We start from the raw sequence: 21,612 nt of genomic DNA, 5'->3' as shown, positions 1-21,612 counted from the left end.
AAATATATGACAATTTGCCAGCAGATGTCACTGTTATGGGATTTTGCCTGTCAATCATCGCCTCTGCTCCGCCCAACCCCGGGGGCTGAAGCATAGGGGAGGAGAGGAGCATGAGAGGGGCGGGATTAGTGGACAGTGACATCACTAGTGTCCACAGGCAGATCAAAGCACTTATTTGAGCCTAATTTCTCAGAAAACCCCAGACCACACAGAAAATCCACTGAATGTTCAAAGTTTAGGTTTTTTTGGGTGCAATTGAAGTCAGAAAAAAAAGAAAAGAACAAAGAAAAATGATGTCACCAGACCTTCAAATGATTTAAAGGTGTTACATGTGTTAAAGGTGTTAAAGGTTTTAACATGTTAAAGTAGTGTTAAAGGGTAATTTCTCCCTAAACCTTTTTTTGAGTGGTGTAAACCACTCTTACGACTGGCTTTGTTAGTTTGTCTGTCTGTCTGTTCGTACCAAAAAATGAGCATGGTTGCTATGGTCACCCAGTTCACACGGGTGTGATTTCATTACGTCAGACATTACGTCAGACCACAGCTGATCAGTCTATATAAGACCTTACACCACTCAGTTCACACGGGTGTGATTTTTACAAAAGTAAGTTGATAATTATGTATATTGACCAAAATAAATAAATAAAATATATAGGGGAGCTGGGGCTGGGGCTGGAGCTGGAGCTGGAGCTGCTCCTGGGGGGGTCTAACATCAGCTCACGTAGACCAGGTGTTGCTGTCACATCATCTAGAACAGATGTAAACAAAAAACAAAAACCAATTGCGCGATTGAATAGGAGTTCTAGCGTTAGACCCCTCCAGCAGCAGCTCCAGCCCCAGCCCCAGCTCCCCTATATCTTTATTTTTATTTTTTGGTCAATATACATAATTATCAACTTACTTTTGTAAAAAAAAAAAGGTTTAGGGTGAAATTCCCCTTTAATAGTGTTGATATTTATAGTGTTGACAGAATGACTGTTGAGTGTTATTTGTATTGACCCTAGTATTGATTGCTAGGGTCTAATATAGCCTCGGTTGCTATAGGTCTAATAAGGCCGTTGTTATAGTTACAATTAATTGGACTAATTTAGGGGCCAAAATAACACAAATAACACAATAACACACATAAATGGAACACAAAAAACAGTGTATCACTGATCGCCTTAGCAATCCCATATAAATATGAAAGAGAGAAAAAGAACAATTGAACCAGGTGCTATTCTATAAACATTGTGGCGTCAGGCATATATCACACCCGTGTGAAGTGAGGATCGCTCTTATCATCGTACATTATCATGAATCATCTCATACTGGCCAATCAGAATGCCTGTTGCCACAAATTTACGTCACATTTGGCAGACATTTGACCTAATTTCTCCTTTCATTGTCGATGGCAAATATTAGACGTACAAGATGACGTAAAATTTACACAATATTTGTGTTTACACAAACACTCAAAACTGGCCATTCATTCATTGTCAATGGAATTCAATGTTTGTGTTTGCAAAACACTCAAAACTGGCCATTCATGATGGAATTCAATGTTTGTGTTTGCACAAACCCTCAAAGTTGGACATAGGAGGGCCCTCAAAAATAGACCGTTTATCAAAATCAGTGTTTCTGTATAAACCATAAACCCCACTTTTTCTCAAAGCCACCAGATGGACCCATAGAAGCTGCATGTGCATTCAACTAATGTCCTGTCCTCGCGATATCTAAACTGATACCTCGATGCCAGTGAACTTGCATGCAAATTAGACTGGGCGTCCGTCCAAGAAGTCCATCTATGAATCACTAAGTATTAGCCCCATAAATTAGGTTGGCTACTTCACTCCATTACGTATACTACTACCCCTTATCTGCGGCTCTCTTTACCCAGATACTTTAGAGTAGCAAGACTACTGTCTCTTTAACTTCTGAGCCGATTTCTAGAGAGCAACAACATGTAACAAGCTAGAGTGATCCTCCCCCTGATGGATTATTTAACAAGTGGTGAGTCCCATGTCGCCATCTGTGATAGGAAGAAAAAAACCCCACCACGGAATAATTCTCTGCAAACACACGATAATGTATGGTCGGTTACTTAGGAGAAACGTAAGATAGTAAGTAGGCAATGGATATCGGAATCGGATAAACACAATGTGGGGTTTCGCTGTAAAGTGAAAACTTGAACACTTTTGCAACAACAGGTGCTCAGCATCCATACGCGTATCGGCGAGAGGAGAGTAGCCTAGCGCGCTGCCGCTCAGGTGCAGAGCTGCCTCCATAGTCACGGAGACTAACGGTAGGTTGGCGTTTGAAGCCTATAGTTTGTCAATCAAGCTATGCTTGAGTTACGATATGAAGAAAATTATATCTTTTGTACGAATCACTTAAAACGACGGACTAGTTGTAGATAGCCTGCGTATAGCGCCTACAGCGGATCAACTTATTATAGGACCCCCCCCCCCCACTTAATTAATAAGCTGTTTTAGCTGCGATTCTCCTCCAGTAGAGATGAGGGCTCCACAACGCCAATATATAGCCTATAACGGACGGTTAACCCGGTCTATGGTGAACTGAGTGTGTGTGTAACACAGGCTTCTCACGGAGTTGTGTCAAAGCGCAGCTATGGTGGTGGAAAGGACGCTTCTTGCAGCACGCCAAGGCGACGTGCAGGCTCTGAAGGTGCAACTAGAAGCAAAAGTACTGAATAGCGACGTGAAAGATGCTCTCGGCGCTTCACCTGTCCACCATGCCGCTCGGGCTGGGAGGCTGACTTGCCTTCGTTTCCTGGTGGAGGAGGCAGGTTTACCGGGGAACAGCCTGGCAAACAATGGCGCGAGCCCCGCACACGACGCAGCAGCCACGGGCAACCTGGCATGTTTACAGTGGCTGCTAACCCAAGGAGGATGTCGTACAGCGGTAAGTGAAGTTGTGCTACATCTGTTAATAATTGAAAATGTAGGCTAGAGCAGTTTTCAGTTATTATATTAGTCGACATTGCAATGACGCCCATGCATGGCATGCTGTGCCCTGTGCCATGGCTGTATTTCCCACCACGGGCTAAGTTATAACGGCCAATTTGTTAAACAGTAACATGCCATTCACACGAGTGTGATGATCAGCAATATTGAGCTCCAAAAGTTGGCAATCAATAATAGTAGGCTAGCCTATAGCCTAATCTCACACATCACAGTCAATGATGAGGGCAGCAACCATCTGCACAAAATCCAGCCTACAAGAGGATGTGCTTGTGCTTATCAGACATCTGTTAGGACATGGCAATAACCTTGTAAACATGCCTTTATTGACACAATCTATAGCCTATATCATTCAGTCATTATGTCTGTTTGACATTTTCTCTGAACTTGAAAGTAAACAAACTGACTGATTAATCACATTTGATACCAGGGCTGTTTTCAATGAATCAAATGCTTGGTTGCCATGTCTTGTAACCATGTGTTAATCACTACACCATCTACTTTGTAGATGGTGTAGTGATTACTGATTAAAACCCACTTCTTGAGCCACGCATTCCCCTGCTAGGACTGAACCGTGCCAGAGCCCTTCTCCTATGTCTACAGTGGATGAATGCATGCATGCATGCATTGATATGACGATCCTCTTCCCAAGGAAATGATAGCCTACATGCATACATACAAACATACAGTCTCGCCCACGCCTTTGGCCTGGTGGAGACACTAATAATAATAATAATACCTCAGATGTAGCGCTTTTCAAGTACTCAAAGTTTCTTTACATAGGGGTGCCCGCTGTTCGAGTCCCGTTCATGACGACCTTTGCAGCATGTCTCTCCCCTTCTCTCTCTCCCTCTTTCCTGTCTATCTTCACTTGATACTATCAATAAAGGCAGAAAAGCCAAAAAACTAATCTTTAAAAAAATTGCTTTACATAGAGGGAAGAAAGAACAACATTTCCCCCAAAAAACTAATCTGGCTCAGGAAAGTAGCTATGAGATGTTTTGAATCAGTATTTGGCTTGTGCAGTACAGTATGTCACTGAAATACACATGAATGTCCAGTGTTCATTTATATATTTGTAACTGAGGGAGTACAAATGTACTTTACTGTGCACAAAGGAATTTGCAAAGACCAAAATCTTATGGGTCATTTAAATAGGATTAGAAACACAGAAGTTAAGTTCAACCTTATGTTGGGAAAACAGTCTTTCGTCATGGGAACTGAAAGAATGAAGTCAGGCACTTTGTAAATGCGCAAAACGTTAGAAAGCACTGTGTAGAAAAGTGCATCACAGTTTCCCTAGACACACACCAAATTACTATTACCGCCTCGCCTGGCACAACGTACACAAATACAGTACCGGTATATGCCTCACTATTATGATATCACAGAGAGACAGACAAACAGACAGACAGGTAGGTAGGTACTGTACTGTAGGTATGTACAGTAGGTAGGTAGGTAGGTAGGTAGGTTACTAGGTAGGTAGGTAGGTAGGTAGGTAGGTAGGTAGGTAGAAGGTAGGTACTAGGTAGGTAGGTAGGTAGGTAGGTAGGTAGAAGGTAGGTACTAGGTAGGTAGGTAGGTAGAAGGTAGGTACTAGGTAGGTAGGTAGGTAGGTACTAGGTAGGTAGGTAGGTAGAAGGTAGGTACTAGTAGGTAGGTAGGTACTAGGTAGGTAGGTAGGTAGGTAGGTAGAAGGTAGGTACTAGTAGGTAGGTAGGTAGGTAGGTAGGTAGGTACTAGTAGGTAGGTAGGTAGGTAGGTAGGTAGAAGGTAGGTACTAGTAGGTAGGTAGGTAGGTAGGTAGGTAGGTAGAAGGTAGGTACTAGTAGGTAGGTAGGTAGGTACTAGTAGGTAGGTAGGTAGGTAGGTAGGTAGAAGGTAGGTACTAGTAGGTAGGTAGGTAGGTAGGTAGAAGGTAGGTACTAGTAGGTAGGTAGGTAGGTAGGTAGGTAGGTAGGTACTGGTAGGTACTAGTAGGTAGGTAGGTAGGTAGGTAGGTAGGTAGGTAGGTAGGTATTGTATAGCTAAACTGGTAGGCAGCTAGATAGGGTAGATGGGTACAAACTACAAATGGTATAGAAGTAGATACTATATTGATCCGGAAGGAAATTCCAGTGTTCAGGTAACTCACTGCATGCCTACAGTGAGTATAGGTACAACAATGCTAAATAGAATGTTAGCAATAGCAATACACATGTTAGCAGAACGGTAAACACTCATTCACAGATGTATTCAATACATCAGACACATGATGAAGGCACACACAGATACATGTATATGTTTGTGCTTAAAACATGGCCTTGAGCAAATCCTGTACCAGCCTGGGATCATGCATGCAAGTATCTGGCTTCTGGCTCTCTGGAATTACACATTAGAAACAATGAGTAATAAGAGCTCATTCAACTACTTGCTGTACGCATCAGAGGCAAGGTTTGAATGCTTGATAGACCAAAGAACAACAACAAAGCGAACCTTGTGCCATCAGCACTTGGCTGACATTAGGCAAAACATCTCAATTACCAGTAGCAATGCGTTTTAGATGGCCTATGAGAAGTCTATTTTAGTTTCCCCATCTAATTGACTCTTTTATTATGTATTAGCCTGTGTGTTAACTATATGGGCACCCGCTTCGAATGTTATCAGCCTATAATCAAGAATATGTCCGTGATCAGAAGCTTGGAATAGAGCCAATATGTGATAATCACACATACTAGGAAACATGGAAGTGGAACTACTGACACGTTAGGGTGCGCTTGCTTTTTGTGACCGTGACCATGACAGAGGGCGTGCCGAGCGTTGCGATGGCCACCGGAGCCAACTCAGCGCCATTCGAGTTGCGTACCGATAGGCACAGAATAGTAAATATAAATATTAGTCCCCCCTACTTTCCATGCCCCCGACATGTCTGCACCGTCCTGCGCACGCTCCAAGCGAACACAGCCGAGCGTCATCGCTGAAAACAACGTCAGTATGGCCAATATGGCCATATTGGCCATTTTCCAACGTCTTGATAACGGTTGATAACGTGTATTTAATGCAGTGATAAATATAGAAAGCCTCGACACAAACTCTGCGCCTGAGAATACAACATTTCATATTTTCAGCCACTATTCATTGACCAAACTCTTGATATAAGGGAGGTGACAGGTAACAGGTGGTGACAGGTAAAAATAAGCAATAAAGGAATTTAGGAGCTGGAACCCGTCTATCTTGCGGGAAAAAACAAGAAAGGTACATTACAATCTGTATCTGTTCTTCTTATAAAAGATTTAAAAAAAGAAAGAATTATTAATATTAACTCGTATTTTTACAAAAAGGAGCCATGCTGTGTTCACACAGGCAGATGCAAAAGATACAAAGATGCAAAGCTACACAGTGTATTTGTAGCTGTTGTAGCTTTTGCAGCAGCTACAAACGTCGGATGCATCTTTGCATCTTCGTGTCGCTGGCTTCCATTGACAATGAATGGTAGACTGTATCTTTGCATCTGCCCGTGTGAACGCACCATCAGGCTTTACCCTCCAGAAGTGCATTCCATGTGAACTCAGTCACCATGCAGACTCACCAAGGATGTCTATACAAAATCTATGTAGTACACAACCTAGTAAAGAACCAGTCAAGGTCCTTGCAAACTGATGTGTTTTTTTATGCGTTTCCGACTGTGTTTGTGGACCCTTTCTTACACATCCTGTACGGTATAAGTAACTGTAAGTAACAAGTGGTTTTCCACTGATCCTCTCTCTGATTTGCAGGACCGGGACAGTTCTGGTGCTACTGTTCTCCACCTGGCATCCCGCTTCAGTCACCACGAGATCACATCCTGGCTCCTGAAGGGTGGGGTGGCAGACACCAACATTAGCACAGACACCGGGGCCCTTCCTGTTCACTATGCTGCTGCCAAGGGAGACCTGCCCTCTCTCCGACTACTTCTGGGACACAGTCCAAAGTAAGAGCGCACCATGAGTTTTCATAATGTTTTTAACTTTTTTTGTCTCTCTCTCTTGACTTCAACCACTGTCAACCTAGCCTTGGAAACCCAGACGTTTTTATTTCGAGGGAGAAAAAAAAAGTCTGGGGCCAAGTCCACTTCAATTCGGCATACAGTAGCGCAAACGTCGGTCACTCTCTGCTGATTTCTGATCGTCTGCACCTTTGTTAAATTGACGTACACGCACACACACTCTCTCTCTGTCGCTCTAATTAATTAGTCTCATGTCCTGCAGCTGCGTGTAGTTTCTCCCGGCGGTCCCTGCCGGGAGCTGCCTATGTCATAGAAAGCATAGGTGAGTTCCAGTCTACTGTCAACCTGGTTGAAACCTTTTCAAAAATAGCGAAAATAGCCGATTGACAAGCTCACAATGTGGTGCATCACGATGTGTTGTGTACTTGTAGATTGATATTTCGACATGCAACACCAACATACGAGGAAGTCTAAAATAGGGCTTAATTAGGTTGCGTGCACCACTGGAGTTTGGTAGAACTGTAGCAGTTGTGATACAAATGTACACATTCTTATGACTAAAATATAAGCAGAAAACTGTTGGAATGTAGATTGTTGGAAATTGCTGTATAGCACTATGAGTATAAAAAAACAACAATTAGGCAAGCTTAGCTTTAAAATACAAACTAGTATCACAGAACCTTATCAAAAGTCTAAATACATTATCAAACAACCTTTCCTATTTTTCATCAGTGTACAATGTCTTCTTCTGTTGTGAGCTGAACATAAAATCCATCCTGTAACAATGCAAAATGTTTGCATAATCTAAACACAAAAAACAGCAATTTCTCCACTTTCTTGGAACTGCTGCCGTGGTTGGATAGTAATCCTCTAAGTCTAAGAAGTCTTGTGACGACACTTGGCTAAGATTGATAACCGAACATTTAGGTCATGTCTGCAGAGACGAAGAGTTCTTATAATTGTCACGCGGGCCCGCCCGCACTCCCCCCCACCCCCTGCCGCAGCGGGGGGTGGGGGGGTACTCTTATTTACCGTTTTGTAATAAACACAGTGATACGATTTCAGTTCACAACGAACAAATGATTCACTCATGACTTGTTTCAGCATCTTGTTTCAACATTTCAGCACCATAACAGTAGTAATGGATGATCAAAAGAGGAGTTACAAATTCTTCAGGGGGGGGGGGGGCAGCCCCCACATGACGTCACTGCATGTCTGTGACTGTTTTAGCTACTGCTCGTCACTTATTTACAACAGAAAACACTACACCGCAGCATGGAGAAGTGGACATGGGAGGTTGATCTCAGATTGTTGCCACATTAAAAGTCTGACTTTGTCCATCACATTTTAGAAGGTCAAGTCGGGCATCTGATTGACTATTTAAGATACTTCTCACAGTGAAAAAAAGAAGGAAAAATATCATGGCCGTTATACGACAGGTAATGCTGTGTTCTAATACGTGGCTTATGTCTACTCAAATGTATTAGATAGGATTTTCTACTTAGATTTGCTGATCTCATACCATGGAATTTGAACGTTTTGTTTTTAGTTGCTGTGGAGAAACCTTACTGCCTTTAGTTCAAACCCCATTTTGGAATAACCTCAGACAGTTTATTTTTCTCAAAATGACATTTTGGCATAATTCTATCCTGTTTTGGTCTCTTTGCAATACAACTTCAATAATAGAAAGTGCACCTTGTGTTTCCCAGATAAACTGTGTGTGTGTGTGTGTGTGTGTGTGTGTGTGTGTGTGTGTGTGTGTGTGTGTGTGTGTGTGTGTGTGTGTGTGTGTGTGTGTGTGTGTGTGTGTGTGTGTGTGTGTGTGTGTGTGTGTGTGCGTGAGTGCGTGCGTGCGTGCGTGCGTGCGTGCGTGCGTGCGTGCGTGCGTGCGTGTGTGTGTGCGTGCGCGTGTGCAGGTGTCATTGTGTGTGAGAGTGATTACACTCAGATGAATGTCACTGCTAATCAGTGCTGTGTCAGAACAGACCCGTGCCCATAGAGATAACATTGGGCCATATGGCCTCAGTGACCACCATTCACACTGTAGACCTTGCAAAGCAGAATCGCTGTCAGCAGTAGCACTTGATACACAATGCAGAGGGAGGGAACACTGTCAGGGCTGGGGAAAGGACACTGATTCATTTGCAGGCATTGTGATGGTAAATGTAAAACAGTGTTGGGGGTCAGTTCACTTTAATCTCCCTCAAACCAGGACGTTTATCATGTTCAGATAATACATGGGAATTGGTTTGTCATGAATTAAATAAGGCACTTTTATGTACAATTTAGCATTCGTCCCAGCGTGATATGTCCTGTTGCACGTCGGCGCATGGTGGTGCGCCCTAGTGATTCAATTGGTTCAATTCAATGGTTGCTTTCAACTACATGCGTCTACATGCGTCTACTCTCAACCGTTTGGTTGCAAGGAGTTACATGGCGACCCATTGGTGTGGTTTGGGCTTTTAACACTGAGGAATGTTGCTGTGTAGTTGTTTAGCTAAAATGTACAAACTCTAGCTTAATTTGACAGTTCTAAGTTAAAACACTAAAGTCATCTTCTTTTATGGCTTTTTTCACGTCAGCCTTCAAGCAGTGTACTGATCCTGGTGATTCCTGACTATAAAACCTTTGATTCTGTAAAAAAAACCATTTATGGATTTTATGGACATGATTCACCAAGATCCTGGATGGCTTGATTCTAGGCTTAATATAATTGGTATAAATATTGATATAAAGAATACAAATGTCCATAGACTAGTCTAGGGCTTAAACTGTCACCTACTGTTATGAATCAACCTTGCAGGTTGTACAGTGGCGCCGACAGGTTTCTATTTCATAGTACACACCATAACATAATGTTTTGGCTTTTTCTCCACCACCATAAGCCTACCGCATGCATTTCAGAGACAGGTCTGGAAAACAACAGCCAGCTACAACATAGCGCAGAGAAACGTGCAATACAAGACGGCATTATTATGATGTTATTATGAGCTTCAGAGACCCCAGCCGAGATGCACACAGTCGGATATGCGGTCGAACATGCGCTGCTCCCGTGCTTAGGGTTAGGTTAGGGTTTGAGGTAGGTTGTCGGTCTAATGTCAGTCGGACCAATAGTTTACTTTCACTCTATGGGGGCAAGGGGGGTGGAGTGCCAGCTCGTCTGAACATTGGTGAATTTTGACCCGGCGTCAACCAATAGGAGAGAAGTGCTGTGGTTGACTCCACTTGGCAGGCATTTTGCTCGTAGTTTTCTTATCCAACCACACCACACCATCAGTCAAATGAACTACATAAAACAAAGTCAAAGTTGTACGATTTGTCACACGTTGCCGCAGTGACCCATCTCTTGGAGCGGTGATCCGCAGCGTGCGCCACGCTCGGGAATCATTACTGGATTTGACCCCCAATCCAACCCATTGATGCTGAGTGCCAGGCAGGGAGGTATTGGGTCCCATTTTTACAGTCTTTGATATGACCCTGCCGGGGATCGAACCCCCAACCTCAGGGGCGCAGATAGCATTTTATAACTGGGGGGGATAGATTTGGGGGTATTTGTATAAAATTTGGTATCAAATTTCACGAGTTGGGGGGGATATCCCCTCCACTTTTGCACTGAGGAGGGGGGGACATCCCCTCCACTTTTGAGCAAACTTACACAGATGTGTTATGTTTTCCACAGATTTCAAGGCAAAACACTGCTAACACAGACTCAGCAAAGCCAGCAATCCTTACCCGATTAAGTCTACTACAGATGGATTATTAAAAAGAAATACAGATGTATTAGATTAATCATGAAGTCTATCTCAAATAGATTTTATTAAATTAACTGCATGAATTTTTCACAGCACCTTTAGTGTGCCTTTGCATTTTGAGAACCAGTACAGTTGTGGTGTGTCTATTACAGTCTATTACAAGCTTAGAGTATATATGAATAGAGACGGCACCGGACTTCTCCTCCCATCCACTTGCATTAAGTTGCTCAAAAGCGCATGAGGCGATTTCACTCAGGAACAGAGTGCATTCTGGGATATGGATTGGACCCATATCATGAACGTGCTGGCCGTTGACTATCATTGCACGCGTTCACGTGTGAAACAGCGTTCACGTGTCATCATGAACGTGCGCAATGATAGTCAACGGACCAGCGCGTTCGCGATATGGGTCCACACTGCAATACCAAATTTGGCCACTATGTCCATTTCGCCTCAGGGTTTCCTCCGGGTGCCGTCTCTATTCATATATACTCTAAGATTACAAGTCTGTGACCAGTGACATGGTGTGGATGCCCTGCCTGCCCAGCTGCCGTCTTGCTGCTGTTGTTGTTGTCAGTATGTACCTGGACATAAACCATGGGAAAAATAATCTTTAAAAATGCAGTTAGCCCACTACAATTTGTTCTACAGTCTGTGTAGCTGATGTTTTTGTTGCCCTACTCACAACTATCTTCTGGTTGCACCCCCTCCCCCCACCGCCTCGCACACCTGCAAAATGTGGACCGTTTATTCCCTGACACCGACCCTTTTATAATGCAAGATCGCCAATGTCTACCTCCCTGGGCTATACACATACTATAGAAACCACCACGATATTAAAGTTAAAGTTTAACTGGTTATAATCACTGTGTGATAACAAAATTTGGTCTGTGACTGTGGGGTGACAGACATACAGTCTGACATACAAAAGGCTACACGTGTGCACAGTTAATAAACAATGTCCTAATATGTCCAGAGTTCTTAAGTTAACATAGTTGGATTTTAACAGAAAGACAACGCCATAAATCACTCAAAGTGAGTCACAGACTCAACACATAGTAGCACACAGCATGCAAGGCAGCGATGCATGCATGCATGCATGCAAACAACATGTTTCTCCAGCTGAGATTTAGTGTCTCCATCTCTCTCTGGAAGAGGTTGCACATGACCTCTACGGCCACACTGAGGCGCTCACAACACAAACACATGAAGCTTCAGCTGACACAAATCAACACCACGGGAGTTCCGGTTTCCGGTTTGAGGGGATGACAGCTTGAGGAAAGCTCGCTCGGTCAAATTATATAATATCGGCCCCAAAGTCAATTAAAAGTTCAAGAAGTTAAGTTTTATTTACTCTTAAGAAGGGGCGAGGATGGTGGCTACCGGGAAAAGAAAGAAAGTAAAGGAGAGCAAGCTTGCCGGCGGTGAAAACGGTGCACAACAACCTGAAGCTAACAATGATGCTAACGCTAGCACTTCAGAGACGCAGCAACTGCATGCCAGCGTGGGGTCCCCGGCCGCGGTGGCTAGCAGCGCAGCCCCCCCCTCGCCCAGCTCCGACGGCGGGGACATAACCGACCAAGAGGAGGAGGTAAACCTGGCTATAATCCTGAGGGAACTGCGCGGTTTCAGGCAAGACAACAAGAAACAGATGCAAGACCTGACAGGAGAAATAGCTAAAACAAACGCGAGGGTGGACCAGGCCGAAGCTAGGATCGTAGGGAGCGAGGAAAGGCTACAGAACGTGGAAGAGATACTAGCAGAGATGATAACGATCCAGGAGGCTCTCCAAACGAAGATAACTGATTTACAGGGGCGATCCAGGAGGGACAACGTGAGAATATACGGCATAGCTGAGGGGACAGAGGGGACAGCTAGGTCCCTTATCCCCTTTGTGGCAAAGATGCTAAGAGAAAATCTGAATATTCCCGCAGCGACGCCATTACAGATACAAAGAGCGCATCGCGCCCTGGCTCCGCTGCCCCCAAATGGAGCTCAACCCAGATCGATCGTGGTAAAGTTCCTGAGCTTCACCATGAAAGAAGAAGTGCTTAAGCAGACCTGGGAGAAGAAGGGCTTTACATGGCAAAACTGTAAAATCAGCCTCGATCATGATTATGCACCAGAAATATTGGCCAAAAGAAAAGAATATGCTGAGGCACGGAGGGTCCTAAAAACAAACGACACAAGGTTCCAGACGCTGTTTCCTGCGCGACTAAGAGTCCACCATGCCGATGGGATGAAGACATATGCTACAGTGGAAGAGGCGACGGCAGACCTGGCGAGGCGTGGACTGGCGGTTGAAGTGATCAAGAGACCAACGACGCTCTGGGAGAGGATCAGGAGGTGTGCGTGGCAGACGGCGGGGGGAGCTCGCCCACCGCGGGCCAGCGGGGCTCCAGGATACATAGAGAGGCTGCAAGTTTTCAGACGTGAAGATACAGACTAATCTCCTTTATTCTTCTTTTGAAGGGATACAAAGGGGGGGGGGGGGTATATTGATGCGATTGAAACGATAAGTGTGTGTGTCACTATATCACTGAAATTGAATTGATAATCTGGGGGAATGAATGGGTTTCAACACACTATGACTTGAAATAATGTGGGATTAAATATGTGCAATGTTATATCACGGAAAGTTAACTGATAAGCTAGGGGTGGGGTGGGGGGGTTATTTTCTACTAGATACAACAATGCTGCATTTGTTTTGATACGATCGAGACGTACTACTATGCAAGACCTTTCTTTCATAGCTGTCATCAGGGTTGAGGTAACCTGACTAGTCAGGTTTGGGTTGAGGGCCCTCTAGCACAAGCAGGGAATAGAGGTTATCCCTTAGTTAGGAGGTTGGGCAGTGGAAGGGTTCCACTGCTGGAACTCAGGTTTACATGTTTTTGTCCATTTACGGTATTATTATTGTGTGTGTATTTTCTGCCCACTCTTTCTTCCTTTTCTCCTGAAATGTACATACTCTGAAGTGATATTGCCCTGTTGCCCCTGTTAAGTGTTGACTTGATGCCATATGTAGTCCATCTGAAGAAAGTGAGGATTATACAGAGACATTGGAGATGGAGTCACTTGGAGGGGGCATGAGGGGGGAGGGAGGGAGGAGGGGTGAGAAAAAAAAATCCTGGGAATTGCACTTGTGTCCTATGTATAAATATAAATGCTGTCTATACTGTACTGCTTTTTCCAAATAAAATAAATATTATAAAAAACAAAAACAAATCAACACCACTGTTTGTCCAAAACACACAATAACTCCTCGTCATGTGTTCATTTATCTTCAGCCATACAGACTCCATTTGAGACAAATCAACACCAATGCTAGCCTGTTTGTCCAAAACACACTATCTTCTGCTCTCCACGTTTCTACTTCGCCACTTGTCCTAATGTTAGTAACAAATGTATTGTTGTAGATTGTGAGAAAGGGATGTCAGAAAGCCAAGCGTTGTCAGTTTACTCACAGCACAGCAGCACAGCGTCACTCCTGTCACCTGTGGGTTGAGCTGCTTAAAGGCGTAGTGAAACGGAAATGGTGGACATTTTATTTTGAAGTTTCAGACGGTCTCAAGTTGAAACACCGCTATGAAGTTTCTGAACCAATCAGAGCATCGCATCCCTTCAGGGGATGGGACGGTAGCTAGGGACGGTAGCTATGCTACGCAGGACAGCGTGTGGATGTTTGTTTACAAATCAGATAGTCGTCCAGCTTTACCAGTTTACTCTTATGTGGCTTATTTCTACCCTATAATGTTTTCAGATACATTTTTTAGCGTGATGATTAAGTTAAAACCGAGTAATACACTCTCTGGATGTTATCTTGAATGGGAATAAAAACGGAAGATATCTGTAATCAGTAGCAGCTGTGCAGCCTGTGCTGGACGGATGCGGAGATATGGGGAATTAAACGGGTGAGCTTCATTTTTATTGGCTTTTATCGCTGTGGGCCTCGACACGTCATCACGCAGCACGTTTTCGTTTTCAGGAAGTAATAAAAAATATTTTTTTATGGACGTTTGATATAAAAACACACAAAAATGAGAATTTTCCCATTGTTTTGGCATCCATTGTTAGGTATGACCATATGATGACCACGGATATGGTCTAAAAGTGTGAAAAACGTATTTTTTATTTCACTACACCTTTAACGACGACACTGTCTGTCACTGTCTGTCTGAACATACCTGCACATTTGCAAGTGATGCATCATGCTGGAGCCTCTCTAAACGTCTGTTTCCTTCATTTTATTTCCTTCTCTTGTAACCGGTGGGGATGCGCTTTTGTTTCAAAACAAAATAAGGTTGACAGTATACGTGACTCTGCTACTACCAGACGGTGGAGACGGGAGAGAAAGGGAGGGGCAACTACAGCTGAGCTGTGTCAGAGCAGAGCACCATGGTGTAGTGGAGCCACGCAACTTATGCAAGTAGCGTTGCAGGATGAACGCGTGAAAAAAAGAAAAAGGGGGTTTTCTGCCGCTCAAAAGGTGGAGGGGACGATCCCCCCACCTCATAAAACTGAGGGTGATTTACCCCCCCCCCCCCCCCCCAACTGCGCGCCTGCCCGAGCTCCTAGTTTCAGGACGGACACTCTAACCACAAGGCCACTGTCTGGTTCGCACAACACTACAACACTTCTGATGCAGATTCATGAATCATGACTGTACTCTAAAAGTACAAATCTGCCACAATAGCAACACCAAACCAAGCTGCTATAATAAACAATCCAGAAATTAGAGATTAAAAAAAAAACAGAAAACTTTCAGAACGGCCTGCTGGATGTTCATCAGTCTGTCATTGGATACAGGCATATACAGGCATCCTGAGGAGAATACAGTGTTTATGTATTCCGCTGCCTCCATAGTTCAGGTCCAGATCTGCATTGTGTCAACATTGGGATCCAAAGCACCATACTCCTCCTTTATCTCCAGCCAAGCATGTTGCTTGGCTGCTTGGTTTTGTCATAATAATGCTGTTCGTGCTGCTCTTGGCATTATCACGACTGCTTGGTATAGATTGCTTTCTATTATCAAAAGCCAGAAAGGGACAGAGAGAGGGATAGGCAGAGGGGGAGAGGGATGGAGAGAGGGAGAGGGGAGGGAGAAAGAAAGGGATAGGGAGATAGCGAGAGGGCCTATTTCACCCATGCAATAACCCAGCCAATGCTGGGTACCGAACCCTGAACACACTGATCGTCAGGGCTATGACACCAGCAATAACAGGCAAGCTAATAAAACAAATCGTTATTTTTATGTACGCATGGTGCTTTAGGATTTGCTGGTTCCAAATTCCAATCAGCAGTGTTGAAAAGTAACGAAATCCATTTCAAATTTTACTTCACTTGAATTTGTATATTTTGTGATCTATTCTCGAAATCTTTTGACAAACTTTGAGACATTCTGAAATGGGGCATTTTGCATAATGAGTTATTTTACTTTAGTACTGTAAGTACATTTTGATGTACACATTTACATAACATTGTTTTCAAAATGTTTGTACTTTTACTAAAGTACAAAAGTCCACCACTGCAAATGAGGCTATGGATGGACAAGATGCTGAGCGGAATTCTAACCTCGAGTCCTGGAACTCCATTATGGTCCAGATGCACCACAGACAGGTGCATGGCAGCTGAATATTTAATGAGCTCTACAGACACACCAGTTCCCTGATAGCTGGGCTCCATTCACCCTTCTTTGATGCCCCCCCATCCCTGCTGTTTACCATTGTCTCCACGGCAACACGCAGTAGCGCCAACCCCGATAAGATAATGGAGGAAACAAATACGTTTGAATAGAGGGGGCTGCTTTTCTAGTACTAGTGAGGCTTGGGCGATTGTTTAGAATGGAGCTATGCAGTGGAGAGATAGCGTTCTTGTGTCAGGGTTTCTTACATGGCACAAATGAAGCGGTTATCAAATCGTTTTCAAAGATAATTGGATGGTTTGATAATTATTGTGCTTTAGAAATGACAAGGATGACATGACCCATGTATATTTATCATGACGTTGATTAGTGCTGGCGGCTATTATCCCCACCAGGAGATCATGTTTTACAGGCCCAGAACACTCGTACAGGTGTTTTCAACTACTCCGGCTGATTACACCGGGATTATGTGGACTAGGTTTGATTGACAGCTCCCTCCCACTTGTTAGTTTTGTTGCACATAGTAGCCAAAATGATCAATAAGTATTGGCCATAGGTTTTTGTGACATCATACAATTCTTGAATACCTTTCAAATCTTATGAGAATGTGTGTATACTATCGGTATGTCACTCTGTCTGCAATAGCTAATACACTGCATCATCATCTAATCCTATATGCAGATGTCAGAACATCATTGTGATGTCAGAACAGGCCAGCTACGGCCTGGGCCATGGCTCAGCGGTCCAGGCACCAGGCTGGTAAACCAGTCTGGCAGTGTGCAGAGGGTTCGACTCTCGATCACGACGGCCTTTACTGCATGTCATCCCCCCTTCTCTCTCCCCATTTCCTGTCATTCTACTACTGTCTATCCCTCCATAAAAATATAAAATAAAAGCGAAAGCCAAAAATAATAATACAAATAAAAAATCAGGCCAGCTGATATATGGATATCATATGGATACCGGTATATGGATATATGACATATGGAGATGTCAAGAGCCCGTACAGGGGCCCTGTCCAGATCCCGGGGAGAGGCTTTTGTGCTGGTTCTGGACAACCGGCAAACTGACGGACTTGACTTTGGTGGTGTGGAACGTGTCACACGTGTGTCAAATTTGAAGTCGGTGGGGCAAGACGTACGTACACGCGTACCTGTATGTACACACAGAGACGTGGTGCATTTATTTCATGCAGGTACATTTATCATTAAAAAAACCAGTACTCATCACGTTATCACAGTAAACATACAGACTCTTGTTGAAAATATTGTGTGCCACATTGAATGTCTTAACCAGACGAGATATACAAAGCTACTGCAGGTGCTCTTGGCAGCCAGCAAAAAGTCAATAACAAGAAGATGGCTAACCCCAATCACACCCACAATGGACAATTGGCACGGAATAGTCCTGGATATTTTCAAAATGGAAAAATTAACATACATCCTAAGAACTAGACTAGACAATTTCTACCAAATTTGGAACAACTGGATAGTACACATTGCCCCTCTGAGTGCTGACTTTGTGTGATCTCACTGGTCCTAATAGCCTGCTTTATGATCTTTGTAGAAAATGTTTAAGACACCCTTCCTTTTCTCATGGTCGTAGTCCAAAGCTGTTTTGTTTTTGTTCCCCTCAGCAATATTGTTTATACTTTCGTTTTTTGGTTGTTGTCTTTGTCTTTTTCTTTTGTCTGCCCACTCTTTCTTCTTTTTCTCCTTCTGAAATGTACACTCTGAAGCGATATTGCCCTTTGCCCCTGTTAAGAGTTGACTTGATGCCATATGTAGTCCTGAAGAAAGCAAGGATGTTACAGAGACACTGGAGATGGAGTCACTTGGAGGGGGGAGGGAGGGAAGGGGGGTAAAAAATGCTTACATCTATGCATAGAAATTCTGTTATTGTACTGCTTTTTCCAAATAAAATAAATATTATTTAAAAAAAAAAAAAGAAAATATTGTGTGCTGAAGGAACACATCTTTCCTTGGGCACATCTCATTTAGACTGGCACTGCTCTAACATGGACACCTGTGTTACTCATTTAGACTGGCACTGCTCTAACATGGACACCTGTGTTACTCATTTAGACTGGCACTGCTCTAACATGGACACCTGTGTTACTCAATGAGGTGCCACCCACTAACATGGACACCTGTGTTACTCAATGAGGTGCCACCCACTAACCAATAAGAAATGCCCTTACTTAAGGAGCAAGTGGAACCCACCAAACTCTGTTACATATGCACACCTCTAGGTTACCCTTGTTTGAAAATCTTAAGCCATGGGAACTGAGGAGCAATGGCACTATAAACATGCCAGAGTAAGCATTAATTTGTCTGCAGTGTGCTCCTCATTTGGCTATCCCTTGTGTTTTGTGGGCCAACTGGCACACGGCGCAGATGGAGAACTCACTTCTAGATAGTGTCTGTCAGATTTATGGACCACTTCAGAATTGGGAGGTTTGTTCTCTCCTTTCATCCCAGTGACCCAGAATGACCACAGGCTTATGTCTGCTGTTTCCATCGATAGCCTTGGTTGGTACACACAAAGGACAGAATGAATGAATGAGGGAGAGGGGGAAGGGGAGGGGGACGGACGGACCGAGAAACAGACAGGTTATGTAATTAATTAGTGTAGATTAAGATCTTTGGCTTGGTCTTAATACCAATAGTTTGAGTGGTTATGTGGGTAGGCTGGTGGTGATGGCGGGGACTCGAGTATTCTAGAAAGTGCAACAAAATCTTAACTGTGTTGTTGGACACAGTTGACACATTGGACACAGAGTTGTTTCTCACTGAGAAACTGGATCGGTTTAGGGTTTGGATTAGCTTTAACTTTACCCTGTTCCCTTTAATGTGTTCACAAACAGCTGCTGAGATTGTGTACAGTATGTAGAGCAGCAAATGATGGCTATGGTCACCTTATATTATAGACAGGAGGCGACTGTGGCTCAAGAGGTAGAGCAGGTCGTCCAATGATCCATGGGTCGGCGGTTCGAATCCCGGCTCCTCCTGGCTACATGTCGAAGTGTCCTTGGGCAAGACACTGAACCCCAAATTGCTCCCGATGTGCTGGTTGGTACCTTGCATGGCTTCCGCCGCAATCGGTGTATGAATGTGTGTGAATGGGTGAATGTAATGCACAATCTATGTAAAGCGCCTTGGATAAAGGCGCTATATAAATGCACCATTTACCATTTTACCACTCAAAGACACTGATATCAAATCATTGAGAGTGTCACCTTGCATTTCACTGTTTGAGTAGTGACAAATAAACCCTCTTCTTGATCCTTGATCCTTGAGTAAATTACACAGATATATTGTCAGAGGCATAGTGGCCAACTAGTCTCATCCTCCTTACTGCTATCTTCTCTGATACACTTGGTAATGCGCTTGTTGGTGATGTGCTCGTCCTGGTTGATGTTCAGTACCACACGTAACATTCTGGTGTAGCACCCGTCCAGGGATTTCTGTAGGGCTTGTGTTAGTGTCCAGCATGTCACAGCCATAGAGGAGAACGGACTCCACGAGAAGAAACTGAATAAATGATTGACAAGAGATATCAGCCACTGTTGTACACCTTTTCACCCAAGGCTAACCACAGCCCTTCAAAAAGTACACCTTTACAAAAGCATGTCTTCGGAGAAGAGCATGAAATTGGGAAGTTCTGATTAAAGATTAGCTTTAATTTTTGGTTTAGGTGTCTTTGCTTTATTTTACTGTAGAAATGATGAAGAGACAGTAAACCAAGGACAGGTCCCCCAGCCAGATTCAAAGCAAGGATAATAACATGGCTAACCCAGCCAGCTGAGCTACTGTACAAATATGCACCTTGAATGAATCATGATGTTATGTCACCATCACAAAAACATCAAGTCTTGTTTATCTAATATTGTTCAAGTTTACAAATGTTGACTCTGCCATCCAATGCAGTATGAAGTATAAGTTAAGTGGTGTATGATCATGCCAACAGCAGAGCAATATTTTCCTTTTTCTCATTTATAATCTTCTTAATAGCTTTGTAGTACAAGTTGAACAAATCCTGTGCTCCTTCCCAGCCAGAATTCTAAAGTCACCAAAACTAAGCAAATGCTGTTTGTACTTGCAGGATGTTTTTTTATCCAAAGCATCTTTGAAGAGGAGACCTCATTTGAAAACAAACCCCTAATGCCAGCATTGTTTAGTATTATACTTTATCCATTAACCTAGTACCCAGTAAAAGAGTCTTATCGATAGTAATGTTGCTTAAATGCTTTAATTACCTGCCTAGCAATATAGGACCACATGATGACACGCTATACACTATCATTTACTTCAGCAGAAACATAGATATGTTTATTGTTAGTTTGCAAGCCCAATCAACTAAGATACAGTATAATAGTTCAGTTGTAAAATGTGACCCAGTAAAAGTACGGGAAAAAGTATGATTGGGATCTGTGAAAGTCCCCCACACAAATAACATATTATGATCAAACTTTTACAGAGTGAGAGCATAAAGCATAAAGCATATAATTTATTCTGCTGCATTCTTAATTATTTAGACCAGAACAGCCTTGTCAATTAGACTTGATTATGCAAGGAGCTCATTAGTGTGACATCAATTACCTTGCTAGTAATAATAACATTATCCTTTGTTAAAAGAAATTACATGCCATTACCAAGGCAAATTACAGAGCCAAATTACTCATTTCAGCGTGGAAGTGGAAATGTATCTGGTATCTACTACTTAGGACTAGGAGACTGGGAGTGCATCCATTTTATTTTCTTCTTGGACTAACAAAGTGATTGACATGGTATCAGGGACTGTTGCACTTTGTAGTCGTGCCAACACACATGGCTAACAGCTTTGTCAAACCTTTGAAACCTACACCTGCACTCCAAAAGCACTTCTATGGTGAACTTAGAGTGGCATTTCATCTGGGCAGTGGGGAGTTATTTCACTATATTAAGCACTTTGGTTTGGTATACTATAAGATGCAAAACACAACGACTATTTATTTAACTGTTCCTCACTTGCATCACAAATAATCAAACCTTAGTGTACAGGTGAACTCTGGCCCACTTTGGTTACACTCATGAATACTTCATCTCGTCTGCCCACAACCTGATGACAGAACCGTACATTACTTCTCCTTCTTATTTTGAAATATTTAAGATGTGGTTGTTTCTACCAGGAACCCTTCCCTCAATCAGACAGACATACATGACTGCATAATTGCATATTTTACCAGTGCATCCCCATATCCAATAGGGCTGTACTGTCTTGTCCATGCCCCAACTGAACATTTTATTC

At 43.2% G+C, this 21,612-nt stretch overlaps 1 protein-coding gene across 1 annotated transcript in view; it reads left to right on the top strand.

Moving 5' to 3' along the window:
- Positions 1-2,610: 2,610 nt before the first annotated feature.
- espn (espin) overlaps positions 2,611-21,612 on the top strand; it is a gene marked incomplete at both ends in the record, with an annotated part of 55,433 nt that continues 36,431 nt past the window's right edge. The window contains 2 exons of the mRNA XM_079515331.1: positions 2,611-2,904; positions 6,719-6,912. Coding sequence (XP_079371457.1) covers positions 2,611-2,904; positions 6,719-6,912 — 488 coding nt within the window. The remainder of the gene's footprint in view (positions 2,905-6,718; positions 6,913-21,612) is intronic.

The sequence above is a fragment of the Electrona antarctica genome, assembly GCF_951216825.1.
Source record: "Electrona antarctica genome assembly, chromosome: 2".
NCBI classification, from domain to species: Eukaryota; Metazoa; Chordata; class Actinopteri; order Myctophiformes; family Myctophidae; genus Electrona; species Electrona antarctica.
This window is presented reverse-complemented; position numbering and strand designations above follow the sequence as displayed.